General features: G+C 39.4%; 2 protein-coding genes and 1 long non-coding RNA gene across 3 annotated transcripts in view; 1 reads left to right on the top strand and 2 right to left on the bottom strand.

Moving 5' to 3' along the window:
- The window catches only part of CC2D2A (coiled-coil and C2 domain containing 2A), a 54616-nt gene extending 54534 nt beyond the window's left edge, over positions 1-82 (bottom strand). The window contains exon 1 of the mRNA XM_034064639.1: positions 26-82. Within this exon, the coding sequence (XP_033920530.1) occupies positions 26-64 (39 nt within the window). The 5' untranslated portion in view covers positions 65-82. The remainder of the gene's footprint in view (positions 1-25) is intronic.
- On the top strand, positions 10-11008 carry LOC115946409 (uncharacterized). Its single transcript, XR_004080487.2, has 4 exons — positions 10-130; positions 960-1167; positions 2136-2283; positions 10049-11008. It is a non-coding gene; the product is annotated as an uncharacterized lncRNA (long non-coding RNA).
- C1QTNF7 (C1q and TNF related 7) lies at positions 9679-12638 on the bottom strand. The gene is made up of 3 exons (XM_031048417.2): positions 12440-12638; positions 11296-11541; positions 9679-10676 (listed from the first exon to the last, which is right to left on the bottom strand). The coding sequence occupies exons 2-3, from the start codon at positions 11534-11536 to the stop codon at positions 10045-10047; spliced, it is 873 nt and encodes a 290-aa protein (XP_030904277.1). The 5' UTR covers positions 11537-11541; positions 12440-12638; the 3' UTR covers positions 9679-10044.
- Positions 12639-21277: the final 8639 nt, after the last annotated feature.

Raw genomic sequence — 21277 nt, 5'->3', positions numbered from 1 at the left:
TTGCCTCAGCTAACTGGACACTCACCTCCATGATGATCATCTGAGATTCTTCGCTGCGGCTCATCTGGTTGGTGGCTGACACCTGGCTGTCATAAGCAATGCAGGAACTCCTTGTGAGAGATACGTTTTGGTATGTGCACAGTGATGTTGAGATACATTCCATGTAACCTTTGCACCCTGGACACTCATGACATACTGTTAAGCATACAGCTTTAGTACCTAAAAACCTTTTTTTTTCCAGAATGCGCTGATTTAAAAATATATGTCTATTAATTTAATTATTCTATATAACAGTGAATAATGTGGGCCTGTACATCCTGTTCAAACACTCTTGTTACATTGCTTTTTAATAAACAGTCCACCTAAGGTCCATAAAGCCACCTGCAAGGTTCAGGTCACAAAGACAGGTTCAATGCCATTTTTCCACTCACTTTCAGCACTGGGCTTGGTTGGCTTTTCAGCTTTACCAAACCTGGAACCTACCAATCACTTCAGCTTTATTTACACTGCAAAGTGGCTGTATTTGATTATAAGCATTTAGGAAAATTTATATCTGTAAAACTCAATGTATTGGTATTGTTACTGCAGGTTCCTCTTCTGCTTACCTTTAATTGACAGGAAGTGACCTCAGCTGTACTTGTTCCCAATACAAAGCTTGCACCAACCAGTGCAAAAACCAAGCGATGATGTACTGAGCTGACAGAGGAAGTAACTCCCAATGGAATGGTTTATTCTGGATTTCAAAATCCCCATGAAACAACCTGCAGGGGTAAAAAGTGGGGCTTTTTTCCCTAACAGGCTAAATCTCCTCTAGCGAGGAGGCTGAGGCCTTCACAGGTCATCTGTCCCCATTCAGTTCTTTGTACTGGCATGCACAGGCTCATGCGTACTTGCCTCAAGTGCTTCCAGCCAAGGTTAGAATATGAAAAGTGATCTTCACATCCCTCTTTGTCTCTTAGGAGATGCCTAATAAAAAAGCAGAAGCAGCAGAGGAGCAACGTGGTCATCCCCTGCCTGAGGCTCAACCCATACCAGCTACTAGCCCCAAGGATTTTCAGGTTTCTGAATGTCTCAACTAGCACAAGGAGCTGAATTTGCCCTAAACAAGTGGTTTTCCTAGGCAAATGTGACACCACCTGTGCATTCGCCTCAGCACCAATTCCCTCAGTAAGTATCCTGTACAAGGGCTAAGGATGATGTACCCCAAAATGGCAACATTTCCTTGCTGCAGGCAGGGTTCATCAAACACCCTCTTATGGCAGAAAAATACAGCACTGCAAGAAGTGGCAGCACTTCTATTACTTCGCACATAAACCTCTTTTTCATATCGAGCTTTATGTATCAAATTTAAACAGTCTTTCCTAAAGGCACATGTAAATGGTGAATGCTTGGCAGCATAGCGGAAGGGCCTTATGGGCTCTTTCTGTAACAATTTTCTAGCATTTCTTGAATTTAAGTATTATAGCAGGCACTTTAATATGTAACAAACAACTGGATGCAAGAACTGTAAAGCTCTCCATTAGCCGAGAGGCAGTTTCCAAAGCACTTAAAACTAAGAACAGTCACACAGTGAAGATTCTCTCACTGCTTTTTAAACAAATAACTACATCAAAAGTACCTAGTAAATAATTTTGAGGCCCTTGGATTCTTAGACCTGTCTTATTCGTGAAAACACACAGAATGTAGCGATACTGAGACGGATATAAAGGAAAATGTTTGTTTCCTACCTGGGTTTTCTCGAACAGCAGCTTTCTGTATAAAACACAAACCAAACACAACACTCCCCCTAGCAACAAAACCTCAGCTTTGCTTTTTAAAGAGAAAGAGGCACTTTCTCCTCTTCAAACCACTAAAACAGTTCCGGAAGACTTCTGGTTTTGTAAACAACTTCTTTTACAGTAAAAGGGAAAGTAATGAATAACGTATGGAGCGGATGAAGTGATTGCAGCTCCTGGAGACAGCAACAGCAGTGATTTGAAAAAAAAAAAAAACAAGTATCTGTAACATACTTTTGCAGGATCCAGGATGGTTATTTCAGACTGAAAGACAATACAGATAATCACTCTTCCTAACTTTAAATACCTAATTTTGTTAAATTATCTGACTTAATTTCTGTTTACTTTTTTTGTAAGTAGAGGAGAGGTGCAGGCTGTTCTTAAGACCTGTACAATTCAGAGCAGTGATTCCTGACTATCGATGAGCTGTGGAAGAGCCTGTTACACTTTGTTGACTAGAGGGAGATGCTAAACCTCTAATTCAGACTGTATGCCAACATTCCAGAAGGTAATTTTATTTCTTTTTAGATTAATTTTGCTGTGAAAAAAAAAATCCTGATATAAGTCATGTATGGATAAATCCTTGAAATGAACAGTTAGTAGCCAGTTGTTTTCCAAGTGCTGTATCTGTTTTGCAATACTTTTAAGTACTTGGAGTATTAACTGAAGCTGTATCAAGGGGAGAATAATGCATTATTCTTTAAAGTTGACCTTTACAAATCATCATAAGCCTCACTAAACTCAGCAGCTGTAATTTGCAAACATGGACTTTTTGCCACACCAGGTATGTGTTCTGAGTCTGGGAAAGCTGGATCCGGAAACCAAAGAAGTAAGATAAATCATAACTTTACAAAGTTATCAATATACCTTAATACTTATGTAGCAGAAAAAAAAAAGAAGATATGAAGGCTTCATTAGGGTTGTTGTAGAGCCTGCTCAAAGGGAAATACAATCCATAAGCCCTGATTAGAGAAGGACTGGAGGGATGGGTTATCTGCTTGTTAAATGCTCACAAACAGCCTATGTAGATACTAGGAGTGGCAGAAATGTCAAAGCTATCAGATAGTTTGTGGAAATGTGGATTATCTTATATAAATTTCCTGGGTTTATAGGTACAAAGCAATTTATAGTTTTTCTGTCAATTCTGGAGAGGAGCCTTTTCTTCTGCACTGGGCTGTCAATGAAGTAATTTCTTAGGTTAACGTGTGTATTGGTATCTTTAGCATGACAAGAATAAACAATATTGCTGATGCTAAATGGAATTGTTATTAGAGCTATTTATAATTGTCTTCACATAAACAGTACCTATAACATCTGAAGGCCTGTTACTGCAAGGTTTTAGTAGCTGGAATCACATGGAAACAGATGACTAAATTGTTCCCCATTTCTGACTACTATTGTAAGAAGGAGATCATGGGAAGAAATAAACAGGCATAGCAGATAAAAAGATTAGGAGTATGCATTTTTAATTGCTAAAAGAGGAACTATCACAGCTAGAAAACACTTGACATGACAACATCTTTAAAGAGTGGGAAAGAAATGTCATCAGAACACAGGTTTTTTAGGGTAGCATGCACATGTACAATCTCTGTTAACTAAGTCTCACCGTATGTGGGACTGTAGAAATGATCCAGTGGGTGAATCTTTATACAAAGTTTTGTCGAGGACTCAGGTTCAACATCTTGTTTTGCTAATAAGTCTGTGTCCCAACAATCTATTCCACTCTCAGGAACAGTTGTACAAACAGTTTAAATGATGGGACAAATATGCATGTAAGCATCATGTAAGGAACATTACTATAATACCCTAAAGGAGCAGTGAGGAACCTTTGCTTAACAGAATGGAAAGCTGCTTAAAAACATGTGTCAGTACAATGACTCTACTCACAGGAGACACACGGAATTCAAACCACATGTTTCCTGGAGCAGAGAACAACTCTTGGTCAGTGTTACAAAAACAAAGGCAAGCCCAATGTCACTGATTACATTGGACAGCAGATTTAGTGCTCCAAATAAGAGGATGTGGGCTGCTCCACTTTGTTAGAGGCGCCACTGTCACTCTTAGGCGTAAACTGTTGTTTTGTCAGTGATGGTCAAGGATGGCTTTTTAGGACAGGCAGGGTAGACACAGCTTGTAGTGGCCAGGCTGCAGGTTACCCCAGAAACAAACAGGCTAAGGAATCACAGACCCCATATTCAGCATTAAAACAGTTTTAAAATGAATAGTGGACAATGAATGATGGTGTTTATTCTGAGGCTTTGAGGATAATGCAGAATTTGGATTTCCATATACACCTTTTTATGCCTGCCTGGAATCAAAGCCAAAACTTGTGAAAGCAAATTAAAACAAAAGCAAAACTGCAAATCCTACAAACCATGTACAACATTTACAGAATAAGAGTACATGTTCTTGGAATAGGAATTTCAAGTACCATGTGCAACTCTACAGTGATCCCAGTCTCAGGGAAGTTACAAACAAGGAAGAACAAACTCTTATCTTGATTATTTTAAACTGAGAGCACTTTACTCCAACATGACAGAAATCACAGGTAAAGTTTCCTGAAATTTGTCACACATGGCTTAGAAATCTGTGTTCCTGCACCAGAACATCTGATAGTGTGGGTGAACACAGGTGGTGCATGAAAGAGACATCAACATCAGTGGTTAGCCACATTTCAGATGGTAAAAGTGATTGTTCTCCAAGTCAAAGGTTTTAAATCCTGTCCACTGCCTTCCAAGCATAGGGATATGAAGTCTAACTGGTTTATAACTCAGTTGAAAGTAGAGAAAGAAAAAGTACTGCTGGATGTTTCCTTCATACAATTCATTCATTTCTAGAAATCCCATCTGTTTCTTGCTAAAAATTCACTTTCGAGCCTGCTGAGAGTAATTCATTTATGTTTTTCAAGAATTCAGTATTTTTTGTCTCTTTGTTAACATGACATAAGCAAGGCTATTCTTCCACAGAGATGATTTTACAAATACTGAGTTACGTTTTGTGTCGTGCTTAAGATTTTGACAGGTGCTTTAAAGTTGAAAAGAAACAAATTCATATGTTTTGGGCATAAGTAGAAGCACTGCAAGATACCTTTAGGTTTTCTACACCTAAAATTAAGTATCCTTAAAAGCTCAAATATTTTATGTATACCAAAGTGTGCTGAATGTGGAGGTGTGAGAGGATTATCTAGCCAACCTTAATATGCTGTAAAATTTTCCCCGCAAAGTTACTGCAGTTACAGCTGTCCCAGGGGGACTTGAGCAATTCTTTATGAAAGGTCTGACAAGAGGTCACTTCCATCATTATAAGGGTACTTCAGTGTTCTCATCAATCCACATCTTCTCTTTAATTGTGAGACATATAAATTATCCAGTTAAATGACACTGATTTTTCTGCTTAGTGGGGTGTCCTTTAAGATCAGACATCTTACTTAACTTTTGACATCTCAAAATTAAATGCTAACTTAAGTTAGTCATAGGTGCAGGTCATGTGAAGAGACAAGTACATCCTGATTCCTCCTTTCTGAAAGTAAGTGTCTAATACAGTGTCATCCAGTCAGAGATTTACCTCTCCTATTTCTTTGCACTGATGACAGGAGAGCTAACTAATTTAGCCTAGGCAATGATCTTTGACCTTTTAGAGATTAAAGTCAGGTAAGATAAATTTTATATTAGTAGTTGCTGAAGGAGCAATCTGCATAGAGAAAAAATCTCTTCACAACTCTTCTAGCAGGATTGAACCAAGATACTTATATTCAGATTGGAGGAGTATAAGCCAAATAATCCAAGGCACCTTTTTTTTTCATTGTATATATTATTGAAAGTTATGCATATGATATGTCTAATTCAGTTTTCTTTTGCTTTAGGTAGTAACTTTCATGAACTGATACGATAATATGCAGGTAGGACAAAAGCAAGTATCAGAGACTGAGAATTTTGTGAGAGTACTCGGAAATTTCTTTCTGCCAATGTAAGAGAGGATCGTGCCTCTGAAATTCAGAAATACTGACATAACTTCAGCTGGAAGTGGTGACTTAAGGAATTACAGGGAAGTGAATATAACCAAAATGCTCTCTGAGATAAAGTCTAACTGGTTTATACTGAAAGGAATAAATTGCTTCTTGAAAGCAGTGTATTGCTCATTGAGAAAGATTGTGGTGTATTGCTTTCTCAACTTTATTTTTCTCCCATTTACTCTCATATATTATTTCCTGGATGGGATTCATCACCTACTGGAATGCATATATAAAGTAATCCACATTTCCACATAAGCTGAAACTCATTTTACATAAAACTGAAGTTCCGACTGACCAAATTGCCTAGTATAGCATCAATATAGTTATCCTGAGTATGAATTACCTGCCAATGGGTAAGTTAAACCAATCAGTGAAAAGTGAATTATTCAGTAAATGTCATAGTGAATGAAAATGAACTGAACCTAATGGGAGGTAAAAAATGTAAAGTAGTATAGGAACTGCATCAACTGATGAAACATAGTAGCATATGAAATAAGCTGCTTGTCACTTTTGTGTAGTTTTGCTATTCCACAAGTACATGAATGGTGTTAGGTTGATTTAAAAATAATTGCAGAATGTAGATAATGTTGCCAGTACTGATATCCACTATTTCCTCCACATTGCTTGAGCATTGTAAAAAAATTCTTAGGACTGTTTGCTCCTGGTAAAATTGTTTAATGGCCTGAACCATATGGACATGTATACCAGTTGTGAAAAAAGTAAAGGTAAACACATATCAAAGTAACACATCAATTTGAAGATGGAGTTTAGTGTTCAAGTAGTTGTCTAGGTTGAAAATGTTCAGCAAGGGAACATGTGACTGACTTTTTCCTTGCTGTCACTCTACCAAGTGTAAAAGAAGTCTGAAAGGTTAAAAGATTGTGGGCAGCTGTGTTGTTTCAAATAACTGTGTTTTTGCTTGTGTATATTTACATACCTATATCCCAAAAGCTGGTGCTGCATCTTTCTCTTGGGAGTTTGTCATGGTGATACTTTCTCTCTGCTGACTGTAGGCAAAGTCTAAAGGTCTGCCTTGGTCTGGATGCCTAATTATATAGCACTATGGCATATGTAGAATGGCATATATACTGTGTAGAAATCTTTGATTCATTTAAAATTTAATCTCAAAGAGATTCTGTTCTTTGTTATCCTACAACATCTTGAAACCAAACCAGACCTCCCCATCTACCAGTATAAGTAGTGGAAAGACTTCATCCCAAGATATTTTCTATACAAATTCTATTTTAGAGAGAGGAATACCCCTAATGAAAGTTCCTGTCATCAAAGTTGATCTGTTTTCAAGTAAAATAATAACAATCACAGTGATTTACTTTATGATAAAGTCTTGAGATCCTGAATAAGAGCTGGGACACATACTACTTACACACATAGGCTGTCCATACATACAATAAAAAGATTCTTCTCGCCAAAGTCTATAGACATAATTCAATGGAATTATTTATTTTTAACAGTTCATGCCAAAATATTAAACTGTTCAAATAACTACAGAATCCAAATGGGAAAACTGAGAGAAGCTAAAATGACTATTGTATGATTGCACAAACATAAATCTAAAATTATTAAGTAAAAGGAAGCAATAACTCTTGGTTTACTTATTCCCATGATGTCATTTTCAATATAGGTGTGGTTAAAATATCTCTTTTATATTTCATTCATTTTTTATAACATTATTACATGGAAGCAGTTTGCTTTTACTTAGGATTCCAACCAGGAACATTTCACTTAAAGCCCTATTTTTTTTCTATCCAATTGTAAAAAATTAGTTTTGTCTGAATTTTTTCCAGATTTATTGTAAGTACCACATATGTTTCTCTGGAGTCTGAAGAAAATCAGTTATACTCTTTCCTTAAGTTTGGCTTTATAGGATATTTTCTAATTCTAATAAAAATCGACTTGTTACTCCTGACATAAACTTCCTATTGATTCAGATGGCATAAACATATTTCCATATTTTTTAAATAAACATGTCATTAAATACTTCTATCAGTTGCTTTTGCTGCATAATACGTACTATAGGTCTAATCCTGCATCTATTGAATTATGTTTTCTGCAAGTTATGGTCCTGATATGATGGCTGTTCTGTCCTGTGGAATTTCAGTGCACACAGCACTGAGCGATGCTGATAGCTTTGTGCCTTATATAGGCATTGATGGCTGTGAAGCATTGTCATCAGTCATTGTTATAAATGATGATTAGGCTGCATTTTGCTCTCATATTGTGCTTAATTTGCAGATGTATAAATGATTGTACAGCTCAGTGACAAACTGAATCTGTAAGTGTTCTCTTCCATATTTTTCACAGGAAGCAGCTAATAAATTAGATATCTAGTTAGAAAAATAATCCACTTTTGTTTTATACCACCCATCTCTCACTGTCAAATAAGAGAAAAGTTGTATGGGCATTGCCAGTTTGATTTGTGGACAGGACTTTGCACCTCTTCACTGCATAAAGCAGCAATCATATACTCAAAGATGTGTGCAGAAATAAGGGCACAGATACAGGGTGCATAAGTTAATGTTCCATACGTAATTGTAGTGCTTGTCTCAGCAGTATTTTTGTGTGGTTTTATTTGAATGTAATTTTTTTTAATTAAGTCAAGTACACAGAAAAAATCCAGAAATTTCCCTCCACCTTGGTAATGAATAAAGTGGGATCAAGAGTTGTGCAATACAGACTACTAGGGTTTGAAACTGAGCAGCTGTTAGAAATGGCATGTTATGTAAATCTGGGATGAATAAAATAAGATTGTAAATTCTTGGCAAGAAAGAGCACCCAATTAAAGATTGTCAGTGTTGGCTTAGAGGTGTTGAGTGCTGGAGAACTCATAATGTTACTAGGTGTTTTTACAGTGATTGACTGCTGCCACTGTTAAAATAGGTTCCTCATTCCCAGAGGGTATTGATAACAGCTTCTCACCCATGGATCTTACTTTGTTACTAGCTAATACAAGGAAGTGCCAGCTACTACCAGAAATTTTATCTCCAAACAGGTAGTTGCAAACTGCAATGAAATCACCTCTGGTCCTCACTGAGAAGAAAAATTAAGTTGATCTTGTTACATCTTTTGTGTAATCCACATGGGTGGAATTACAGCCATTTTTTTCATTCAATTTTTGAGTGAGTTTTTGAAACACTAACAGAAGTAGCATCTTTATAAGGACCTACTCTTTACTCCTACTTGTAATTCCATTTGTCATACATCAAAAAGGCTGTACCAACAGCATATTTAGCTGATTACCCATGAGGTCCCATGTACCTTTTCCAAGTTCACTGATTTCCTGAATGCAGTTTTTCATCCTGTGTGTGACCTGTATTTATTTCATGGCATTTGGCCATATTAGAATGCAATTAAGTCTGCTTTAATGATGTGACTCAGTTTGTTCCATATAATTTATTCTCATTAATGACTGGTTACTGTTCTATTAGATTTTTGGCATCCATAATTTCCTTTAGCACAAAGTTTATATTTTCTTCCACGTTTCTCATGAAGATACTGAAAAACATTGGAAGAATAGCAGACCCACTTGGACTTACACTGGAAATACCCACATTGGATATTGATTTTCTATCTCCAGGTTTTCAGATCTCCCAGTTTTTTTATTATTTTATATGTTTGATAACTTTGTTCTGATCTTTTATGACTGTCATTGGGCAGTCCTCACCTAGTTCTGTAAGTATTTATTAGGAGGTTAGATACTTATGTATAACACTTGTTGGTGTAAATATAAGGTGGGACTGTCCTTGTGACCAGTTCAGCTGCATCCTGAAGCAGGCATTCCTATTATATTCCTTTCCTTTTTAAAAATTGATGTTTTCTCTGTTTTTAATGTATTTCCTGTCTTAAAACAACCAAAGACGGTATTGCTGTCAATTGTTCAATTTTACTTTAATGACGTACAAAATATCCATTCTACATTGCAATTTAATATATTTCATATAAAATCCAATGTACAGTATCTTAAATTTGTTTAAATAGTATTATAAGCATAACTTTCAGGAGGAGTCAGTCCTGGAGTGATGCAGTCTTTTATTAATTACAGTTCCTTTTGATATCCCTGCTGTTCAGCAAAAAATCCAGCTTATATTCTATAAAGGTCCTCATGAGCTCAGATTTGGTTACTAACAGAACAAAAATAAACTCCCAGTAATTTTTTTTTTCAACGTTGTGCCCCACACACAGCTAGATAAAATCCTGTGCTGGGGTGTCCAGTTTGAATGTCATTTGACATCATCTGTTTCAGAGCTCATCTTCATCCGCTAAAGCATCAAGGTAATCTGTATCAACATATAAGAGAAATCCCGAAAACAAACTGTCTGCCCATGTTGGATCGGAAAAGAGACCATTTTGGTCAGCGTAGAAGATCTCAAGCCATACTTCATCTTCTGGCTGAAGGTAGATCACTGTGGATCCAGAAGCTACATCATGGTTGCCTGTGTTAGCATCAAATGTCTTTATTCGGTACTTCCCATTGTGAACCAGCCCAATTGCAAGATGCTTGTTTGCTAAGGTGATATCATAGGAAAAATAATAAATCCCTGGGATGGCACAAATAAACTTCCCTGTGGAAGGGTTATAATGTTCCCCCTCATTGAAGAGGACTTTATTGAATACGATCGGTAATCTTTCCTCTGGGTAGCTTGTGGTGATGCCAACAGAAAAGGCAGATTTCAGCACTATCTTTCCACATTTACAGACTCCTGGTGCACCTGGCTGCCCTCGGTCTCCTTTATCTCCCTTAGGTCCTGGTGGTCCAGCTGGACCTAAGTCACCTTTGGCACCAGTCAGTCCTCCAGGTCCTTTTTTACCAGCCTGACCTTGGTCTCCTTTCTCTCCAGCTGGTCCTGATGGCCCAGTCTTTCCTCTTAAACCTTCAAAAACATTTTAAGTTAGTTAATCATTGACACATATCCTCTCAGTAAATGATTGTGTAGGCTACTAGCAAATTTGCAAAAGCAATGGCAGGTTGGAACAGAGGACTGGGCTCCACAGCCCAGGGGTCCTTTGTTTCTATGTTTCTACTTTCCTTCATACTTCTTGATTGCACATTGAAGAATGTGTACCTGATAAATCCATTACTGACTGAACTATGAGCCCTATAACATGATACTTGCACACTAAATGTCTGCTATTATTTAAGCATTTTTAGTATGTATCTAAGTACCTGCTAATCTTTTACTCCTGGCTAATGGCACAAATGAGACCTGTTTATTTGACATCACACATGCTTCATTTCTCTCAAACTTTTTCTTAGCATCTCTGTGAAGGAAGGTTATTCACTTACATTTATTTGCACAGATTTCAGTATGTGCATATTAGACATATCTAAAATATATCTGCACAGTTTCTTTCACTACATATACATGCATCACACTTAAACCCACACAAGAGCATACACACATTCGTCATATACATATATACATATAACAGCGATGATGAAAGGTCTTACTTTATTGTACTACTGTGTTAGGTTGCACAAATATTCAATACCTGCGCTCCCCTTTTCACCTTTTTCTCCCTTCCTGCCATCTCTACCATCTCTTCCTGGAAGACCAATGCGTCCGTGCGGCCCTGGGGATCCACCAGCTCCGGGGGGACCCACGGGCCCTGGCAAACCGGGGATGCTGCAGATGTATCTGGTGTAGTAATTTTCTCCTTTGAACTGGCTTTGAAGAGGTTGTTCGCTTGTGTAGATAACAAAACTTGTAATGTAAAGCAACACAATCATCATTGGACCTGGAAAAAAACGCATACAAAGAAGACTATGCATGTAATGGCACTCTAGTCACATGCAGATGGCTCTAAATATACCAGTGTGATGCTGCAGTGCCTTATACACAACTGCGCATGCAGAGATCAACCTGGGATTTCTACCTTTACCAGAATCCATGTAGGACGCCAGGAGAAAAGTCTATCAGGACCTTTTTCTGGTCACCATGTGTGTTACTGTATGTGATTGACAATACTAGCTCTTTTAGATCAAAGTTTGACACATTTGATTCTTTTTAAGAATCTGGATTTTTTAATTAAATATCCTCTGCTTGCATAGCATTGTGTGTGTGTCTTTGGGAAGTGTATAAGCTTTACAGAGAAAACCCTTCTTGATGGAGGGAGATATATCTGTATTAGGAACATGTGCCCATAGGAGCAGTCTCTTCTAGTGAGGACAAAGCTTAAAATTTAATTTTATTTAATTTCATTTCATTTCATTTTGAAATTTGCCTTTATGATTGCAAATGGGTCTCCAGCCTGAATAGCCACATAAGAAACTTACTGAGCATTCAGAAAGAATATGGGTAGGAGCTACAGTTTCAGTTCCTGGTTGGAAACGCTGGTGACCACAACACAAATAACCACCCTAATCAGCCAGGCTGAGTTAGGCAGCTGCCTGGCAGAGAACAGATGGAATATGAATGGGGCTGCTAACAGATTGTGTTTTTAAGCCTGATTTGGACTGTCATATGACATGAACTGTGTTGCAATATCTTGGAAGAAAATAGTTTAAAGGTTTGTATATAGCATTTGGGTGTTTTCATAAACATGGAATGTAAATTTGATTTCTCTGTTCCACTATATACTGGGAGATTAAAGAAAATCACTATACAAAGAATGACATGGTGAGGAGTTGCAGTACCTGATGTACAAAGGTGTCTCAAATTAATGTTGCATTAGAAGTGATGCAGTCATGGGTCAGGTGAGATTTTGCAAGTCAAGTGTTTTTTTCTAGTTCCCTCGCTGGCTCCTCAGAAGACTTGTGTGGAATTTTTTGTTGGAGTTGTCCATTCCTTCAGAGTTAATTTACAGCATTCAAGGAGATCAGAGTCCACTGGTTTCTGCAGAGAGAAAAAAAAGATATGGAGTGGAGGGTTCAGAAGAATATCTGTGAAACACCATCTACCTTTTTTTTTACACTGAAACTCATGATTCATTCTCAAACTCAAAGAAGTTGCAAAGTGAATCAATCTAGAAATTGCTGTTCTCATTCTCTTCCCTGTGATACTGATTTAAAACCCCAAACCACTACATTTGCAGTTAATGGTATTTCAGCTGTTATATGTCATGGTCAAATCTATTCAGCATAGAAAAAGATCAGCATATACACATACACAGTCTTTGTAAAGAATCTTTTCTGTTTTAAAGAATAGGAAATTAGAAGCTGTGTTGGTAGCAATGGCAATGCATTAAAAAGGATGAAAATATTGCACTTGGAAAGAAATAAGCAATGCTCCAGAATTCTCTTCAGTGGTGTATACTCCGCTTTTCATATTGAGCATCTTGTATAAATTAGCAGAAACCAAACTAATAATTTTGCTGTCTTTTAATAAAGCCTTACACTGCAGTCAGGCACAACAGCCTCTACGAGTGGATTAACATATGAATGCTTAACATTACAGCAGAGCAGCATATGATAATTCCAAGGCAGTGTTTAGCTACAAGCACAAACTTCACAGTGATGTTTGCTCTGATGTGACCATACCCAAATAAAGGATGTTTTACGTCTTAAATCAGGGACGACAAAGCTCTCTGCAGAGGAGAACAACTTCAAGCACTTAGCCAGGAGGAAGCAGCTTGGAGGGGGTTCATGTCTAAGACTGCATATGCATTTTATACAAAACTGATGGATAAAAAGCAGACACAACCTGAGGATCAAAGACTGGAACAAAAACGGCCCTTTGCCAGACGAAAGTCAGAACTGGTAGGCGAGATGTTCCCACACTGTGTTGCATATAAGCCAAGCAAAAACAGTCTCAACAACTGCTGTTTTTTCCTGTGTCCAGGACCTTTTACAAATCAGTGTAAGAGCCTTCACACAGCTGCTCCTGTCACTGGCTGGCCAGTAACTTATTGATGTGTGAAGTGGTCTCCAGCTCCCAGACCTCCCCTGCTGTTCTTCTCATGTGCCTACAGGAAATCAGCAACTCTGGGACATGTGCTTCTGCTAAGGTCATGGGAAAAAAGACATTTGGGGAAAGTGAGAGGAAGAGAGTTGAAATAAGGGTGTGCCATAGATGGCCAGGGCATTGTGGTTGGAGAACCAATTTGGGAAAGAGAAAGCATAGTGGAGAATATGTGGATCTTTCAGCTACGGGTTGAGAATCTTAAGAGGTGATGGGGCTGTGAAGCAGAATGGTGGGACTGCAAGGAGAACAGAGAAGGACTGAGAGAAAATGGTGATAATGTTCAGTGATAATGTTTGCAGTCCTGAATTTGGGCTTTAGGGGAATACAGGAACCTGCTTCTAACAGTGGCAGCCAACAAATGACATTTGGGAAACCATGCATTAGACCACAGAATCAGGACTTTGCTTGCCCTTTGACTTCAGGGTCTTGCATTTCTTCCTGTGTAGTTGTCCAGTCTTAAAAGGAGGAGTGGAAGGTGCCTGTCTTTGTTATTGCAGAAATCTTTTGGAAAATGTAAATCTCCTCAGGCCAAGGAAGGATGCAGTGTTGAGCCCATCCCCCTGTTTCCTGGTGAGTGCTCTAAAAGATAAATTTTAATGTTAAAGGTGAATGATAACGTATGTCCATGCTTTTGAAATTTCAGGCTGAATTAAGAGGCCAAAATCAGAGATTTCAGTTCACCTGTGCTTACAGATTTAGAGATCACTTTCTCAGGAGCCATCTATGTTGAGGTGAAATACTTGGTCACAGAGAGTTAACTGGTAGGCAGAAAGTGAGTCATAAATTACACTGTGGTTGTGTTGTTTCAGGATACAGACTGTATATATAGTTTGTGTAGATTTTTAAAGATACAAACTTTCATCCATAAACTGGGGTAGGAAACAATGTCATTTATTTATGCCAAATAGTTTCATTCAGGGAAAACCAACATTTGAGGAGTTCATTCTTTTCCCCAAATATTGAAATCTAAAACAAGCACATGGTTTTCTTGTTCACAATAATAATGATTGTCTTCAACAAAACCATCACCAAAAGTAATAATGAGAATATGAACACAGTGTTATTCCAAGTTTAGAAAATAACATTTCAATAGGTTCCATTGGGTAGAGCAAGAGTGCATGCCAAAGCATTCACCGGAAGATGATGGATGTGCTGATAAGTTCTAATGTGCAGTGATTTCTGGAACAGCTTGTCCAAGTGAGGGTGGCAGGTTCATTTGCTCCATCATTAACCAAATTGCTTGAGCAGCATAATCACTGCCCTTGTGCATAAACCCATCTGATTCATTCAACACTGGAAAAATATTTAACCCCCTATTCTGAACTTAATAGATACTGCACTCTGTTAAGAAATACCAAAGGAAGCATAGCCAAGAGGTCAAGGGAGGTGACTTTGCCCTTTTACTTTGCTCCAGTGAGACCCCACCTGGAAGCTCTGGAGTCCTTAGTACATGGAAGACATGGACCTGTTATAGTGGGTCCAGAAGAGGGCCACAAAAGTGACTGGGGGATAGAACACCTCTTCTGTGAAGAAAGGCTGGGAAAGTTGGACTTGTTCAGCTGGAGAAGAGAAGGCTCTGAAGAGACCTTTTTGAAGTCTTTCAATACTTAAAGTGAGCTTATAAGAAAGATGGGAACACACCTTTCAGCAGGGCCTGTTGTGAAAGGACAAGAGGTAATTGTTTTCAACTTAAAGAGGGGAGATTCAGACTAGATATGTGGAATAAATTTTTTACGAGGGTAGTGAAACAGTGGAACAGGTTGCCCAGAGCGGTGGTTGATGCCCCATCCTTGGAAACACCCAGGATTAGGTTGGACAGGGCTCTGAGCAACCTGATCTGGTTGTTGGTTTCCCTGCTCATTGAACAGGGGTTTGGATGACCTTTAAAGTTCCGTTCAACCCAAACTGTTCTATGATTCTATGACCTTGAGAAGATACTCTGTGCGTTACATTCCCTTTGAAGCTAAGTGTTGGAACTAGAGACCTAAAGGCCTTTGAGGATCTTTAGCATCAAGCCTTTAGGAAATCTCACTTAATTACTAGTAGGTGTTATCATTAATTTTTTTTTTAAGTTTAGGAATTTGCGTGATTGCAGCAAATTCCCAGTTTTGAGACTTCCTGGTACATGATCCTGGTACTTCCTCCCTTGTTCAGCTATGCAGGTCTTAATTCTAAAATTTACTAATTGGCATTGTTTTGAAACAATCATAGATTTCCCATAAATATATGTTATAAATAAAAGCTGGGTCAAAAGCCAATAATTATTGGTCACAAATTATCCTGGCTGTGTTCTTACTTTTGTCTTTCCTTGCTAGCTTTGAATTCATTTCCAATACATACATACAACCATTTGAGGAAAAGAAGATGTGTTTTAGCTTCCTTGAATAAAAAAATGTAGAGAGAAGTAGTGATGCTCCTAAGCTATTTCTGTCTGCAGCACTAGCAATGGCTTAGTGGTGTGAAGCAACATAGTCTTACATCCTCTGGCTCTCCAATAACAAAGGCCTGCACTGCCTCACATTCACTACCTTGTATCCTCATTGTGGTATGTACAGACATTCCCCAGCTCTCCCATCTACAAGAAACAAGGTGGAGAAGGAGATAAAGTCAGGATGAGAAGCAGAGAGAAACACCCTCAACAATTAGGTTGAAATCTCCCTAGCTATGCCTGCCTTTTCCCTCTCAAAACATGATCCACAAAAATCAGTTGTGTCTGCATGCTTGAAAGGTCTAAACCTGCCAGTCAGTTTGCCATCACCATTGACCTTTCTACCAAACCTCAGAAACAGTGTCTTGCAGTTTAACATACGATGCTCTGCAGTTTCTTTGGACTGTATGATGTTCATGCTATTTAAAATGCAAGTCATATGAGTTTTTTTTAACAGGTATTTTACATAGATCATTCACCTTCAGTTGGGCACTGCATCTCCCAGCTTGTTTTATGTTACGAGGACTACAGTGGATTTGCAGAGCTCCACTTGTAAGACCATGCCTTACTCACAGGAACCAAGACAACAGCTGGCCACCACTATGCTCCTTGGATCATCTACACAATCCAGCAATCTTCACATGGCTTTACATTGTCTTTACTTCTCTTGTATAAGAAGAGGAGAGTCACAGTTACCGGACTGTTCTTGAGCAGTCTGAACTTTTGATTCCCAGTCCCAGAATGGCAGATGGTGCCCAAAGGGATCAATCAGCCAGTGGGAAGGAACATCAGCTAAATATTTCTGAGAAGACAGTCCTTAAAGGCCTTATTAGCACTGCTGACATTTAACAGGCTTACTCATGTAAGCTGGTACTCTTTGAACAGTCATAACAGTAGTTCAAACAGTCTCCTTCATAACTACATTGAATGCAGTCAGATTCTTCAGCCACATCTCAAGCCTTCATGAAAAATAGAGTGCACATAACCAAGACCAGAAATTCAGTGTGTTTGATTTTATTTCTCAGTGTCTGACATGAACACAGTCTCTCTGGTTCCAGCTACTTGCATTATTTGGAAGGTTGTTTTTAAGAAAGATGCCCTAAAAGCTGGGCAAGGCATGTATCAGTGAGATAGTCTGATTCAGCTGGGGGGAATTTTAACATGAGAGCTGGCAGACAAAGAAGTTTCACTGCCAGCTGTACCAGAACACACAAATAAATGAAACCTGACAGAATTTGTCTTGACAGAGAGCCGAGAAGCTGGGCCAGTTGCTTACAGCTGGAAATTAACATGGATAAAATATGTTTGCTTGCAAGCATAGTGAAAAATGGCCAGGGTTTAACACTGGAAGACTCAGGATGCAAGTGTCCCTACACCTCAGGTAGGGGCTCCCTTAAAAAGTTTTCTCTATTTTCTTAAAATACATAAATTAAAAAGAAAAAGAGACAGGAGCTGTAAATCACAAGCTATCTTCATGGGTGACTTGCAATTTGCAGGGTTAGTTATGAATCTGAACTGGAGTCAAGCATGGGGAAGTACGTGGGCATCTAAAAGTCTGGATATATGCCTAGAGCAGTATGCCCATCTCCCATAGAGTTCAGGCAGGCACCATCTTCTTGATTCTTACCCAGCTCTTACCAGAAGAACTTCTATCTCCTATCTTAGATCCTTCTGCTTTACCAACCTTGCAATGACAGAAAAGAAATAGAGAACAGACTGGGAAAACCATTTCAGGTGGCATAGACAGAGGAAAAAAGAGAGGGAGCAAAAAGAAAATGTCCCTTGCAATGCACATGAGGAAAAATGAGCAAGTCATAGATATCACCACGGCTCAGAGGGGACAGACTTCCACTGTTTTGTGCCTTGCACTCACTTATCTTCACACTTAGGGATTTGTTTGTGAGCAAAAGTCCATAAAGAGCTCCTATCATGAGAGCAATCACTTTGCACAGGAATGAATGATGGGGACCAGACAGAAAAGCTTGCTCAGTACACATGCAACAAGCACAACACAGAAATTCACTGGATTTTTGGCTGAGTATGTTCAAGTCCTTGTGCATGGCTTAATTCTCATCCATTCAAAGTAAATGTCATTTATTAGATCACAGACACCTCTGAAGATGGATTTTCTTTCATGCAGTTGCTCTCTTGGTGACAGCATTTGTACCAAAGAACAGTGCTCAGCATCTAAAAAGATAATCATGCAGAGAAGAAGGCTTCCATACCCTGACAGGGACCCTCTTACACCAGCACATTGTTTTATTCTGGAAGTTCATCAAATTATATCACCCAGACATTGTGCCTTTCTGGGAACCCTGTAGAAAAGCAGGCATCCAGCCAGGCACTGTGTTCTCCTTGAAACTAGGCAAAGACCAAAGGAGCGGTTTAAATGCCTGGGCAGTACTAAGGTGGTTGATTTCCCCTGAATGGAGCTGGAGAAGACTCTCATAAACCTCTCTGCCAGAGGAGCAGTTGTGACTGTGACCTGAGGCAGGGAGCAGCCTGTTCAGCTGAGTAGCAACCTCTTGTCCCTGTTGTGCTGCACATGGAAAGGACATCTGTCTGGGACTTGATACAAGTAGATTTTTTCAAGCTGCAGTCATAGTGAAATTAGCAATGTTTTCAAATGTACGAAAGGTCTCTTTGCATTGCTGTTGCAACACAGCAAGCCATTAGCTTTTCCAAAAAGGGAACTGGGAATGTTGCCTACATGGGTAAATCCCCAGCTAGAAATGGCCTGCTAAACAGTGTGGTCCAGGTGATGTTGTAAACAGTCCTTAACATAGTGGAGAGTGCAAAGGTAGGATAAAGTATGACTTTTCTAACTTCAAAGTTCAGTTAAGTATGCATGTCTGACAAGACTGTGGAGGACTAAGTAGTTTTTATTTAGGTGACAGTTAGAAGATAGAAGGCCTTGTAAAAGCCTTATGATATGAATTTAATTATCTTAAACCACTCTGAATTTTATGGTGGAGAGTTTATATGTTGCAGCATAAAAGCAGGAATTTCTAAAGTGCTCCATGTGAGCCAAGTAGCATTCCCAGGAGTGGCAGAACTGCACAACAGAGCTCAGATAATACCAGTCCCGAAAAAAGCTCACTACAGCTTCCAGGTTCCAGCTTGAGATACACAGCTACTCACGCAGCAACATGAGACCCGGGCTATGCATCCATAACATGGCTCAATGACCAAGCAACCATTCAATACCACTAGCTTTCTTACAGGGCTGTGTCCACAGAGCACTGCACAGACCACTTCCTAGAGTTAGCTGCAAGGTCTTCATCTTCCGACCCTTGGTTCACCTTTGGCATACTCAGCAGCACCAAAGGGAAAGTCTCAACATGAAACCAAAGAGTCAAACTCAAGGGGGAGGTTGTGTCTGTGAAGCTGAATCTCACATAGGTGTGAGTCTTAGGAGGTCATGTATCATCAGCACAAACTATAAATGCATTTAAAAGCTCAAGTCTTGCTGTAATTCAGTGGGGCTTGAACTTCTGAAAGTTTAAGGCACTTTGAAAGTGGCTCAAGAGCTTTGAAGCCTCACTTGCTTTTCAAATGTCACCCACATTAAGGCATGTCCCCAACCTCTGGGACTGCCAGGCTTTCCTGTCAACCCTGGTGGTCTCTTTCACACTGGTGCTCTAACTTTTCAGTACAGGAGATAAAAATCTGGCCTCAAAATCAGCATGCTTTCCTGTACTGAGAAAAATCCTGTTCGCTTGCAGTGGGTCTACCTCAAAGCTATTACTTCAACGGTATTACTTCTATATTTATACTGGAATAGAGAAAGGAGAATTTGGCTTGGTTTAGTTGCATGTGTGATTGTTATGGTTAATGTCAGATTCAGGAGATTGAAGCCAGGAAGATGTAAAAATAGAATGAAATTTATGTAATGTCTGCTTTTGGTTAATAGCACACTTTTTAAGTATGCTTCTTCCTGATTAAATCAAGCCTTTAAATAACAACTGGATTGTCAGTGAGGTTGACCTCTTTGCAAGACTGAAGGATATGCACATTAGAAAGACAGCTCTAAACAGTTTGAGGCTGCAACATAAAATTCTGTTTAAATTCTATATGGTATTTGCTCATTGAAACAAAAACTTGTGTTTCCAAAGAAGAGTGGAAGGGACAATGTCTCCTGCCTCCCATCAGGCTTCGCAGGAACACCAGCTCCACCCAAGTCCACCTTCTGGCAAACCTTTTGGTACCTGTCGTGCTTTAAACCCAGCCACGCAGCTCGTTCACTCACTTCCCCCCCTTCTCCCCCAACTCCCGGAGAGCTGGGGAGCAGAATCAAAAGAATGTAGCTCTCACGGGTTGAGATAAGAACAGTTTAATAACTAAAGTATAACACAGATCACTACTGCTACTACCAATAATAATAATAATGATAAAGGAAATAACAAGTGAAGAGAATACAACACCTCACAACCCGCTGACCCCACTCACCCCACCCTGCCTGACCGAGCACCGACCGATACCTCCTCCAACCCCCTCAGAGCACTAGCCCTTCCACGTAACTCTCAGTTACATGCAGGGCATAATGTGATGTGGTATGGAATACCTCTTTGGCTAGCTTGTGTCAGGTGTCCTGTCTCTGCTTCTTCCCGGCCTCTCCTCCTCCCTGGCAGAGCATGAGGCTCAGAAAGTCCTTGGCCAGAATAAACATTTGAACGTGAACTAAAAACACAGGTGCTATCAGCACCATTCCCAGTCCAAAAGTCAAAACACAGCACTGCACCCGCTACCAAGAAGGAGAAAAAATAACTGCTGCTGCTGAACCAGGACAGACAGATGGTGTCTGTTCCCTGAGGCTGTGAGTGATTCATTGGAGTGGACCTCCCCATAGGGTGTCAGGGCAAAGACAGCCCGTCATCCCAAGCAGGGAGCAGGGCAACCTGGAGGCAGTCAGGGGCATCCCCAGCACCAGAGGCCAGACCAAGATTGTGGGTGGGGCCAGCTGGGCTGAAAAGGGTCCTGAACCTTGGGCAAGTTGATGGGACACCCCAGGAGATGCTGCAGGAGCAGTCAGGGATGTCAGTGCCCTCATGGCTCTGACAGTTTGTACTTGTTCCAAGAGGAGAAAAGCATTGCAATCCCAATCTGGCAGCATGAGTCCACTCTAAGCATATGGAAATAACAA

The sequence above is a fragment of the Melopsittacus undulatus genome, chromosome 7 (genome assembly GCF_012275295.1).
Source record: "Melopsittacus undulatus isolate bMelUnd1 chromosome 7, bMelUnd1.mat.Z, whole genome shotgun sequence".
NCBI lineage: Eukaryota > Metazoa > Chordata > Aves > Psittaciformes > Psittaculidae > Melopsittacus > Melopsittacus undulatus.
The sequence above is the reverse complement of the archived record's forward strand: the minus strand, read 5'-3'. Positions and strand labels throughout refer to the sequence as shown.